The sequence below is a fragment of the Miscanthus floridulus genome, chromosome 10 (assembly GCF_019320115.1).
Source record: "Miscanthus floridulus cultivar M001 chromosome 10, ASM1932011v1, whole genome shotgun sequence".
Taxonomy (NCBI): Eukaryota; Viridiplantae; Streptophyta; class Magnoliopsida; order Poales; family Poaceae; genus Miscanthus; species Miscanthus floridulus.
The window spans coordinates 14,718,216-14,731,264 of NC_089589.1; the positions used below are offsets into that span (position 1 = coordinate 14,718,216).

The following is a 13,049-nucleotide window of genomic DNA, read 5'->3' on the forward strand; positions in this document are numbered from 1 at the left end:
GCTTAGGTAAGAAGTAAGAAATACACTGCCCAATACCCATGAATCAAAACATTTTTGTTCTGGAATTGTTGCAATCACTTGCTCTTGTAAACCAGATTATGCAGATTGATATTAACTTTTAATCAGATGTATGCCAAGCTGCTAGCTATCTGTATGTGCAGATATGTTTTGTCTATTGAACTCCTAAAGTGAAAAATGACTAAACTTGCTAGAGATGGAACACAAAATTAACTAATCTAGGATTGTCTATAAGTAGTCTTGGGCAATGATAGAGCTCTGAAAATTTTCTAGTAACTACTTGATAAAGGTGCTGTCGGTTTATTGAGAAGTTGTCCAGCTTTTTTTTAGATGACTCTGATCTACGATGATGTTTTAATTTGTTTGTTTTGTTACCCTGGTTGCTTTTCAGGTGAGATGCTATGAAAACAATATCTTGAATATCTTGCATATATCAACCTGATCAATCATTTTGATATGTGATATTTGCAGAGCTGAGATGATATGAAACCCCAGTCTCGTGCCGCGCTGCTCTCCCCTTCCCTAACTATGCCTTGTGACTTTTTTTGTTTTGTACTACTCTTGAGTGGCTGTGATGAATCAAGTTTCCATTAGAGAAGTTCTGCACTTTAGCACCTTATGAGCTGGTACTTGGGATATTTTGTTCTGTTTGTTACTTAACTAGGATGGCTTGTACCAGTACAAGCAACCAGTTCTGTGGCCAGTTCAATTCCCATTAGAGAGAGAGAGAATTAAATTAAGTTCCAGGTGAAATTAAGTTGCAGTTGTCATGCAGATAATGGGTAAATCTGAGCCATTTCTCTAGTTCTTTTGCTCCAGGTGAAATATATGTAGTTCTTGTGCTTTTGACATACTGCTCTCTAATGGATCTGGAATGACCAATAGTTTCTTTTCTGTTAGCTCAGTTCAATAGAGCTCTGTGATTTTTGCATTGCTATTTGTAGAAGAACATGACTTTTTTTAATTCAATATATTAGCTAAGCTGACACCTGTATCTGAGCTTGTTTTTGTGCTCCGATTGATGCTAAGAGTTAGGACTTGTGTGACAATTTGAAACAAAGATGCAATCCTTTCTTTTCTGCTTGAGAGGTCAAGCATCACATCGTACATCATCATGCTACTTGTACATGTATGTGTTCATTTTCAGGAGTTCAGACACCAAATTGCATTCGGCAGACTGTCTTTGATGCTGTAGCACTGGACTATGAGAAAGTTACAGTTCTTATTGATGCAACAGCTGCTGCAAGACCAGAAATCCATTTGTGTGAGTCTATAAATCTCCTATACTACTTTCCACATCAAAACAATATTTCCGCTCTTTACAATTTGAGATGCGTATGATTAGACTGCTGTTAGACATGTTCGTTTACATTAAAGAGAAAAAACTTGTGTTCTAGATTTTCTGATGTTATAAATTTATTTTTAAAAGCAGCAGATTATTCGTAACGCTTATTTTTTACGGTATACATATTTGGTCCAATGTGATTGGATAGATATTTAAGTTATGGTATTGGGAAGTGATGAGCCAAAGAACAGACATATTTTGTGTCACAGTAATTTGTAAGGTTATGTTTCGAACTGCTGCATCTATTGAGAAGCTGTTTTTATTTCCAATTTTGTATGCAACTGTTAGTTGGAAGAGTCTTTTCTGGACCTGCAACAGAAAAAAATCCCATTAGAATTGCCAATATCTTCCGCTAGAATACACAGCACAGCACAGCATACCTCAGTATCAAACTCGTCCCAATCAGCACATTGGATACAGAGTATGTGCAATTATTGAATTTTCCTCTCAATTGTTTATCAAATTGCAAGGTGGATACACAATTGAAGCTTCAGTGCCCCGATAGATAGATTAGATAGATGAGAAATAATCGAACTTTTTTATTTCTTCATGTCGCCACAGTTTCAATTCATTAAGAGTGTAGGACTTAAATTCACGCTTTGTCCACAGTTTCCATTGTAGTAATGGAAAGGGGGCAACCTGTTTCGAAAAAATCCAGGTTCACAAAATGGTAACCGATAGAAACAACAGAATATTATGGGTTCAACTTCTAGAAGAATTGTTTCTGACGGTGAACCACAGAAAAAGTCGATTTTTCTGTCATTCTATTTCTGTGGGTTATTTTCTAACGGTACACCGTGAGAAAAATATTTTTCTGACGGTATTCAAATTTTTCCATGGGTTTTTGCACCCACAGAAAAAAAAAACGAGATTCCAGTAGTGCTGTCCACTGTCGAGTGGATACAATTTACATACATGATGGACACACGGGATCGATACGGTTCAAATGAGCTTTAATAATCATCTATCCATCCTGTTGGAGTGTTGGATAGATAGATGACCACCGGTGATGAGAGGATGGAACACAACACAAGCTGCTCTCACCTGCGGGGGCTACGACGGGCTACGGAGAGAACCCAGCGTTGGCTGGCCTGGCCCAGTGGCCCAATCGGCCATCGGTTCGGCTGATTGGTTGGTCCACTCGCTTCTTCTTGTCTCGGCTCTTCCGCTTGGACCTGATTGATTATTTGAGAGATGAGAGTCGTTGCTTCACATCACGAGATGCGATGGGATTTTGAGATGAGAGACCATGCAAGCTTGACAGACAACAGCAAATGGTCAAGCGGCCCTGATGATGCATGCACGGACGGCAAACCATAGGCTTTCCCGGCCGTAAGCTACTGCAGCCTACACTTCATAATAAGCGACGATATAACTAATGCAGTGCAGAAAGGCAAAGCCATTAGGTCAAAGTCACTGATGCAAGTAAATTAAGGAACGGAAAGCAGCATAGCATAGCATCCATCTTGATCGTAAAGTTAATTGGAGTCGAATCTATCTAATCACGGTGGAATGTTCCTCCATGCACCCATCGACAGTGCGACGAAGGAAACAAACGAGATCTCGCCCCCGGAGAACAGGGCCTGCATGTTCCCCGGAACCGGAATTCTTCCAAGCTTCTTCCAGTAGTATATTTGTAGCATTATATATTACTATTAAAGTAAAATAAAAAAAGCAAACAGAGGCCAGAAACTGATTAGAAATGAAACGGGTCTCACGGAATCCCGGCCCGGCCCGGCCCATCACCATCCAATCACCGCCCCACACCACCTCCCTCGTGTCCCCTTCAAATTAAAATCCCCACCACCACCTCTCTCCTCTGCTCTGCGCTTCTTCGTCTCCTTCCCCCTCCCCTGTGGCCCTGTCCAGCAGCTCACTCCCTCCACCCCCGAACCAGCACTACCACCGCGCCATCCGCGATGCCACCGGACGACAACGCCGCGGGGGGCACGGGCATGGGCGCGGACATCGCGGCGGACGGGCTGCAGAGCCTGAGCTTCGGCTCCTCCTCGGACCGCTCGCGCTCGCGGTCCGCCTCTACAGTCTCCACCGCGACAGCGTCCTGCTCCACCTCCTCGTCGGGGCCACTCCACCACCACCTCTCGCTCCCGCCCCCTCCCTCTCGCCGCGCCCCCACCACCCCCGCCTCCACTACCTCCGCCACCACCCTCCCCACGCAGATCCCGCGCCTCGGCGCCGTCGCCCTCTCCGACATCCGCTTCCTGCGTCGCCTCGGCGCCGGCGACATCGGCAGCGTGTACCTGGCCGAGGTCAGGCCACCCGCCGCCGCCGCCAAGGCGGAGGACAAGGAGAAGGACAAACACCCGCCGCCGCCGCTGGTGGTGGCCGCCAAGGTGATGGACCGGAAGGAGCTGGAGGGCCGCAACAAGGAGGGCCGCGCCCGCACGGAGCGCGAGATCCTGGAGGCCGTCGACCACCCGTTCCTGCCCCGCCTCTACGGCGTCGCGGAAGGGGACCGCTGGTCCTGCCTCCTCACCGAGTTCTGCCCCGGCGGCGACCTCCACGTCCTCCGCCAGCGCCAACCGCACCGACGCTTCTCCGAGGCCGCCGTCAGGTGCGTCGCCCACTCCCTGTCTCCCCCCACGCGCCATGCTAAACCTTCGTTCGCCGCCGCCGTGATCAGCATTTCTTATTCTTATTACTCGCGCAACAACGAAAATCATTTATGCGTGCATTTCAAATCCGTACTAGTACTACTACTAGTAGTTACTGAATTTGAAGATCGTATGAACATTTTTCAAATAAATAAATAAATAAATGTGTTTTGGGCTCCATTGACGATCCGTGGCTAGTAAGCTAGCGATTCTAGGCTTTTTCGGAGGAGAAGAATCAGGCAGGTTTCGTGCGGGTTGTGATTGCCGCGGCGCTCTGTCTGTTTCCTTGCCTAATAAAATTTTCCTACTATTCTAGTACTTGATTTTGTTTCCTTTGGGGTGTTGCTGGTGGTGTAGTTTAAGGATCCAGTGGATGCAGTCGGGGCCCCATGTGTCTTCGGTTGGGCACGCATCCGCCTGGTTTCCTAATGATGAAAGCGTTTCATCCTAAATGGTAAACAGTTCGGTCAGCTATTCGAGCTAAACGGTCCTTTAAACGGGCTAAACGAACAATTAAACATGTAAATGGATGATTAAATGAAAACGGAATAACACCGTGTAGCGTTTACATGGTGTTTAAATGGGCCGTTTAGCCGAACAGTGATCATGACCAACACACGCACACACCGCAAAGACCTTTTTTTCTCTATTTGATTGATGATGAGGAAAATTTGGATACTACCTGACTTTTTTTTAGAAATAAAGGCAACGGAAAGAAGGCGAAAGAAAGATGGTTTGGGGAGCAGATCAGGAAACACTTGTCCACCATGGTCACCACGTTTGTGGCATCATCCATCAGAGAAAAATGCAGAGACTTGCGTTCGTTAGAGTTGAGGACTGGATGGATGGAGCTCACTGTCCGTCCATGCGGGAAGTAGTAAAAGCTGTGTGCGTGCCACATGCGCTTGCACCAGTCGTCGTCGTGCAATTGCAAACCTGCAAACCCTGTCCTGCGTAGCGTAGGTAGAGGCACGCAGGACCCAGAGTCTGTTTACTGCCTTCATCAGTACGTACGGTAACAAGTGGTAGCAGCACGTATTTATACATCCCGTAGAGTACGTACATTCACGGATGCAGGATTTTACTATACTACCAGCACGGCAGCACCAGCCAAGACACGTACGTAGTACGAGTACCTACTAGTTCCCTACGCTAAGACTGTAGACTGACCGTAGTGGCTGGTTGGCTGGTTGCAACAGTGGCGCTTGCTGCCTGCTACGGCCGCTCCATCGATTGCACGCGTGCGTGTGTCTACTTGCTCGCCCCGCCACGCCTGCCACCAGTAAGTGCAGCCGGCAGGCGGCAGGCGGCAGGCGGCAGGGGCAGTAACCGTAGCGCTGGTAGGCGACCAGCAACCACTACAGTCGTCATCGGCGCATCATGGCGCGCACATGGTACGGCGGCCGGGCACGAGCGGCGCCCCCCGTGCGCTGCGGCGGCGGCGGCGCAGGCGCAGGAGGTGCTGGAGTCACGCCGGCCGTTCCGCCCGGGAACGTGACACCGTCACTACCCATGCAGTGCAATCAGTACGGTAGTTACTGTTGCTCTGTTTATAATGGGCTAAATGATACTGTACGCACTTGCTTAGTTTGCATTGGTCAAGGAGGCCTTTATTAACCCCCACCCCATGTGATCCTCGAGAATGACAGCTCTGAAGCACATACACGTACACCTAGGTCTGACTCAGTAATTAGCTACTATAGGTTGGGTTCTGTAGGGCATTTCTTGCAGGGACTAATCTACTAATCTCAGCCAACGAGGGGTTCAATTAACTAACCATTGATCCACACATGCGCTAGGCACTTGCAGTTCTTGTAAAAGGATTCTAGCCTAGTTTAACCCAAGGAAGGGACTGGCAATTGGGCACTGGCCATGCGTGCACAGATGGGGTCCCTCCCTTCGCTGCAGCTGTAGCGTAGACCCACGAGACTGTGTGATGCCCCCACCGTGCAGCTTCCAACAGCCATGATTGCGCCAATTCGAGCACTGTCCGGTGCCTTTTCCGCCGTCTGCTCTGCTGCCCACCTACCTACCTGTGACCCTTGCTCCCGTGCTCCGTTCGCATGCATGCTGCACTGGAGCTGGAGCAGAGCATACAGTCGTATCCAACATGCCGGCACATGATTCAGACACAGCACACGCGCCTCACCCTTGTCGTTAGTCGTTGCACTTGCACAGGTGCGGCGTGGCCGTCTAGCGGTCTGGAGTGCGCACCTCGCTTGCAAGTAGCTTTTCTAGCTTATCAAAAAAAAGAAAAAAGAGTAGCTTTTCTACTCCAGTAGACAGTACAGACGTGAGTAGTATGCAATTGCAGTTGTTGATGATGCGTGCTCAATGTAAAGCTTGCAATCATGGTCATGCAGAGCGAACAGGCAATGTACGCATGCGTGATGGCTCTGCAGAATGATGAAATGAACTGAAGCTTTGAGATAAATTCTGAGCAATCTCCCAGTACATTGCATGATGATGATGGCGTTGCCAAGTGATGACGAATGTTTATAACAAATCTAGTAATAATATACTATAGCTAAAAATGCATGACGGCTGACGACGGGTGCACGAACGCAGGTTCTACGCGGCGGAGGTGGCGGCGGCGCTGGAGTACATCCACATGATGGACATCGTGTACCGCGACCTCAAGCCGGAGAACGTCCTGGTCCGCGGCGACGGCCACATCATGCTCACCGACTTCGACCTCTCCCTCAAGTGCGACCCCACGGCGCCGACGCCCGCGCACGTCATCTCCGACCCGCTCTCCCTCGCCGCCCGCCCCGCCACCTCCACGTCCTGCGCCATCTCCTCCTGCATCGTCCCCGCCGCCTCCTGCTTCCAGCTCTTCCCGGGCCGCGGGCGCCGGCGCCGGCGCTGGCGCGTCAAGAAACCGTCGTCGACGTCGAACGGCGGCAACAGCAGTGGTGGCAGCGGGCTGGAGCTGGAGTTCGTGGCGGAGCCGGTGGAGCTGCGGTCGATGTCGTTCGTGGGCACGCACGAGTACCTGGCGCCCGAGATCGTGTCCGGGGAAGGGCACGGCAGCTCCGTGGACTGGTGGACGCTGGGCGTCTTCGTCTTCGAGCTCCTGTACGGGTTCACGCCCTTCAAGGGCTACGACAACGAGATGACGCTGGCCAACATCGTGGCGCGCGCGCTCGAGTTTCCCCGGGACCCCGCCGTGTCGTCGGCCGCCCGGGACCTCGTCACCGGGCTGCTCGCCAAGGACCCCGCCCGCAGGCTCGGCGCCACCGTTGGCGCCGCCGCCATCAAGCGCCACCCCTTCTTCGCCGGCGTCAACTGGGCGCTCCTCCGCTGCGCCACGCCGCCCTACGTGCCGCCGCCCTTCAGCGTCGCCAACAAGGCTGGTGGTGGCGGGAGCAACGGCAAGGGCGACTGCGGCGACGTGTCGGACGATAGTTGTCCTGGCACGCCCGTGGAGTACTACTAGAGGAAGAAGCAGCCAGGGAGAAGAAGCGTCGGCCGTGTCTGTCCGGCGTTGGTCGTACGGGCGTGCGCGCACGAGGAAGAAGCCGCGCGCGGCCCTGCCGGTCGGTGGGTGGGTCGGTTCAGTCGTGTCGCCGGGGTGGGGTGGGCCCCAATCAGGCAGGCACCTCCTCTTGTCCGAGTCCGGCGGGGGCCAGGCGCGTGCACGTGGTGGGGGACGGATGGACCACGGCGCATGGCGCGCACGAGGCGTCCGGACGGACGGGCTGACGGAGGAGGCAGGGCGCGCTGTCGCCTCAAGTGGCTGCCGGCTGCGTGTCTCCGACTCCGAGAGAGCTCGTGTCCGGCTGCAGCACGCATGTCATAACCTGGCGGCGGCGCGCCGTGCCATTGACGCCTGGCTGCCTTGGTCAGTACAACCCTGTCCCTGTAGCGTTCTTGTTCTCCATCATATATGTTAGGGGGTGCTGCTTGGAACGCAGGAAATGTCAGAGGTGAACGAACGTCTTGTGTTCCAAGCAGGACCTCAGGATTTGTATTAGTATGTTCCAAGCAAGATACTACGTTGTAGTACAAAGTCATTGGGCGAAGCTGCTCATCGTGATACTCCAGAATGGTGGGGGATGCAGGCATCAGACATGGTGCATGCGAATGATACGCGGTGCTGGGCTGCCGGCCGGCCAGTCTTGTTCGGCTGGACTAAAAAGAACACTGTCCATGCCGGTTTGCACTGTTTATACTCGTTGTGAGAGAGAGAAAAACACTGTAGAAAAACAGGCCGAACAAGTGCTCAGCCGAACAAGCCGGCCTCGCCGACCGGCCGATCGCTGGGCTACCTTTACCTGTTGCTGCTCAGGCACTCCCAGGCTGTACCTACAGCATAAAAGGTAAAAAGATGGGGAGCATGGATCGGAATGGATTGTTGGTTCACCAAAGAGGTAAAGATGGTACTCCAGCTGCTGCACACTGCAAAAAGCAGACGCATATACCAGCGGCTGGGTGTATGAAGGGGGTAAAGGGCTGGATAAAGGGCGCAGGAGCTGCAGTCAGTTACAATGATCATGCTATGTGACGTGACATAAATAAAATGCATGCAAGTCGGTCTACCGTTGACGCAGGCGAAAGTCGCTAACCCAAAGCAGGCACCTTCCCTCCATCCCGAAAAAGGGAAGAAAAAAAAGAGAGAGCAGGAACTCCACCGGATGCACGGTCATGTGAGAACGACGTGACTGCATCTTCCCCTGTAGGTGATCTCAGGTGTAGTAACACATGAGAGAGACATGGGCCAGGCCCCACTAGTGACTTAAACATGATCCAAACAGCGATTCTTTTTCTTTTTGTGTCGATTAATTAATGAATAGTAACATTTAAAAAAAATACAGCCACTGAAGAATCCACCGTAATGTTGGATGCTTGACTCCAAAGAATGAGCCCAGCAACGCAAGTGTAGGCCTCATCCTTGTTGGGCTGCTTTCAGCCCGAAACGAACCAGCATTTTGGTGGGCTATACTTCGGCCCGTGCCAGCTACCGTGGAACAGCGACCGGACACGTCATGTTAGCACGACTCAGGCCGCCAGGTCAGAGTTGCGCATGGGAAAGTCGGTGTTTTTTTTAACCTGAAAGTCGGTGTTTTTCAAGCTGCGTCTAAAACTGCGTAAGCACTTAGAGATACTTGGCATTGTACCATACAGGAACAAATTGCCATGTTTCTCACTACTCTAGGACATGATAAGAAAAATGGTGATATTAGTTTTCATTTCACAAGGTCTGGTGAAACTGTTAGCCTTTTTTTTATGGCGCCTCAATCAAGTTTTATATGCAATTGGACAACTTGGACCTGAAATGCTTAGAGCATCTCCAGGAGTACCTTATTTTTTTCTCCCCAAAACATGTAGTTTTGCAACTCCCGAAAACGTATTGCGAGGATAAAAGAAGACCATCGCCAAGAGTTTCCAATAAATGGCTTAAAAAACAAATTTTGGCCTCAAAACTTTTTTTTGCATCTTTTCCCCGCGAGTTCGATCCGCTACGTAGAAACCTACATCGGTCTCGTGTATCCCATCGCCACCTCCTCCTCCCTGCTGGCTGTGGCCACATCCCAGGCGACAGCAGGCACCTCCCAGCCGGCCGCTGCCTCCTTCTACCTTGTTGCGCCCTCCAACAGGCCAACCGCAGGCACCTCCTAGCAAGCCCTCCACGTTAGACGTCATGAGTGGTCACAAATCACTACTGCAAAGAGAATTGAATGATTAATCATCAGACGACGATGAATATTTGATCTTCTCAGCAGCTCAAATTGTGCAAACATATTCGAATCAAAGAGGAAGATATGGTGGTTCGGTCCTAGACCATATAGTTATTTATCGAGATAGGGAAGGCGGACAACAAAGGATGTTTCAAGATTACTTGGCTCATATGTTTGACTCCAAAAGGAGGCACGAGATTGATTAGCCCCGTGCACGTGATCTTTGCTAACATTCAACCATGCTGACACAACAACTTTATCCTCCTTCGGATTAAATTTTTTTGTCCTCTTCGAATAAGGCCTTGTACTGCGACGGCGCGGAGCACCTTCACGTGTATCTCATTAATTTCCTGGATCTCCTATGTCACGGGAAAAGTGAAGTCTTCCAAACCAGCACCATCATCCACTTTCGTGACCATGTTTGTCTAAAATCCACCCCCGACATTGGGAGGATCCTACAAGAATTCACGAATAAATCAATGTCCATAATCATGTACAAGAGAATAATTTTTACACCATCAGAGATCAGCATATATTGAAAAAAAAAATGCCCAAGATCTACACTATGGCTGGCAGTCTGAAGTCTGAACAGTACACGCTTGTGTTGATTGTCTGCACAAAGCTATGGGAGGCTGCTCGATACAGTAGAAAGGAACAGCGTGCCGTGTAGAATTGGAAATTCAAAATCGAGGGGCGTGTCACGACCCGCAGCTGAGAGGGAGGGCAGGCTTCCCGGTCAAGGCCATTGTACCACCCAGCGTGCGGACCGAAGCCACACGCAATCTCCAGGCCAAGGGAGGACGTGCAGGAACTTGTCGCGGGAAGGAAGAGACGGCGCGGGAAGCAGGAAACGGCGCGGGGAAATTGCGGATACGCGCGACTATGGTCCGCACATTTTTACGCACGATGGCGGTCGATTTGACAATTGCCAAAAGATGGGGAAGGGATATGGCCGGAGTACTCTTGGACATGAGTTTTTCTCTTTTTTTTCCAAAAAAACATGGATAGGGAAGGGATATGGGGAACTCTTGGAGATGCTCTTAGACATCGCTCTCTCGCTATACCATCAATAGTTGTAGGCAACCCTCGGTTTGATCCCTATTTTAAGGTATGACCCTTCTCTATTTTATATCAAAATAGCCTATTAATAATATATTAGTATGTACTTATGTTCCTATACCAATTGAATGGCTAGGATTGCATCAGCGCAATTGATGGTACCCACATTCCTTGTAATGTTCCATCAAGGATTGTAGGTAGGTTCCATGGTAGAAAGTTTTTCCTACCCAAAATGTTCTTGCAGTGGTCAATTTTGATTTGATGTTCACGTGTGTAAGTGCTGGTTGGGAGGGGTCCTACGACATTCTCTTGAGCATCCAAATGGCCTTGAGTCCCTGAAGGTTGGTGTCTAGTCTACCTTCGGAACACTTATATATACAACTTAGTGATATTAATTGTGTTCCCAATGGCCTGGTAGGTAAATACTACCTTGCAGATGCGGGCTATGCAGCAAGGAGAGGATTTCTACCTCTTTTTCGTCAAACTCGATACCATTTGCATGAGTGGAGGGGCAATAGAGCGCAGACAGCAAATGAGCTATTCAACCTAAAGCACTCATCCCTCCGAGTTAATATCGAGAGAGCATTTGGGACACCAAAAAATCGTTTCAAAGTGCTGACAACAAGACCATATTATCCCTTCTCTTCACAAGTATGAGTTGTCATAGCATGCTGTATTCTTCATAACTGGATGTTATAAAATGGGGGACCCGATGAACTAGTCTATAGCGAACAAAGTTGGTTTGAGAACTATCCAAGAACAGCTGGACATGTTCAACGAGATTTACGTGAGGAACAGAGGGAAGTACTCCGAGATAGGGATGTCATAGCTAATAGCATGTGGAGAAATAGGAACAATGTTAGGCATGGCTGATGTGTTTTTTTCAATCATCTATGAAACTATTTATTATTTTTATGTTGCAATGTAAAGTAGTCCTTTTTATTGTATACATGGATTTCTCTGAATGAAATTTAGTTTCTTTACATGAAGTATCTTACATCCACATAGCCATATGAGGTATATGGATTTTGTCATCTCCGAAAATACTTTAAGTACTGTCACATGCAGGGATGGCAGGAAACAACGTTGTGTGGCAGCCCCAGGTGATGGAGGACGTGCTACGATGCTACAAAGAGAAGATACAAGCTGAGGGAAGGCTATTGGTTTTTCGTGAGGTACATCACGAGGAGTGCGCAAAACAGATTAATGTAAAGTATCACACAAATTTCACTCAGCGACAAGTTTACCACAAGTTTCATAAGCTGAAAGGTCAATGGAAGGTTATACTGCAAGCAAAGAATTTAAGCGGAGCAAACTTTGATGATGTTAAGAAAATGATACTTTATGATGAAAAAGAGGTTGTCAGGATGCATAATGTAAGTTTTTCTGTCCTTATAAATTTGATTTAGTTATGTTACTTATGTATTATAGTAAAGTACGAAATTAAGACTAGATATGTGCAGGACAAAGATCCAAGGGCGAAGTTTATAAACGTCCCCATCCATTGCTATGATGAGATGGAATTCATTTTTCAAGACAAGCATACAACTGGGGAGTTCAGTGTTCTACAAGCACCATACGATCTTCCTTCCACTCAGAATGGAGATTTAATTGGTGATAAGAATGCGAATCATGGTGAGGATGTTCACCCAGGTTTGCAGTACGATTCAGAGTGCCTGGTTGAAGAGGATGGCAATAATGGGGGAAGCTCATCTAGTAAGCGTCCTGCTGCTAGCAAGCCTGAAAAAGTGAAGAGAACTAAGCGTGATGATAGTGCCATCTCAGAGGTGACTAATGTTCTGCGTGATATGACTGACGCCATGCGCTTCACTCATGTGACCTCATGGTGGTGACAAACCCGCTTGAACTCCATGATATACAAAGGCTTAATTCTGTTCTTTCTAAAAAAAAGCTTAATTCTATTTCAAGAGCGCTTGCTTTCATCATCTCCTTGATACTGTGATCTTCTGCTCATGAACCATACACTACTCCAAAATTTTCATCACCGTCGAGTTGGGTGGTCCAATCATCGTCGGTTTCAGTTTCCACCCTCGTTGGTTATTATCGCTGGTTTACAACCAGAATGGCAGAATCACCGCTTCAGCAATCATGCGACAATGATAAGTTAATATCACCACCGGCTTCAATAATCACTCGACGGTGAACCCCAATTTAAAAAAAAAAAAAACCCAAAAAAATGCCATCAGGGAGGCCTCACTAACGCCTTGCATGATGATGCCGATTGTGCGTCCAAGAACGCAAGAGGCACGCGAGATCGAGAACTGCTACATCGAGGCTAGGCACAAGTGTGAGCAGCGACTGGCTCGACTT

General features: G+C 48.9%; 2 protein-coding genes across 3 annotated transcripts; both read left to right on the plus strand.

The window, feature by feature from the left end:
- The first annotated feature begins 3,202 nt into the window (after positions 1-3,202).
- LOC136487715 (serine/threonine-protein kinase D6PKL2-like) lies at positions 3,203-7,960 on the plus strand. Of its 2 annotated transcripts, XR_010767332.1 has the most exons (3): positions 3,203-3,938; positions 6,547-7,644; positions 7,692-7,960. XR_010767332.1 is itself a non-coding variant. In XM_066484818.1 (2 exons), the coding sequence occupies exons 1-2, from the start codon at positions 3,283-3,285 to the stop codon at positions 7,415-7,417; spliced, it is 1,527 nt and encodes a 508-aa protein (XP_066340915.1). In that variant the 5' UTR covers positions 3,203-3,282; the 3' UTR covers positions 7,418-7,960. The 2 variants fall into 2 exon arrangements, 1 of the variants encoding a protein (XP_066340915.1); XM_066484818.1 differs by having other exon boundaries at positions 6,547-7,960.
- A 2,699-nt stretch (positions 7,961-10,659) lies between these two features.
- LOC136488053 (uncharacterized) lies at positions 10,660-12,571 on the plus strand. Its single transcript, XM_066485103.1, has 5 exons — positions 10,660-10,767; positions 10,855-10,911; positions 10,997-11,063; positions 11,796-12,094; positions 12,182-12,571. Exons 1-5 carry the CDS (start codon positions 10,660-10,662, stop codon positions 12,569-12,571), a joined length of 921 nt encoding a protein of 306 aa, XP_066341200.1.
- Positions 12,572-13,049: the final 478 nt, after the last annotated feature.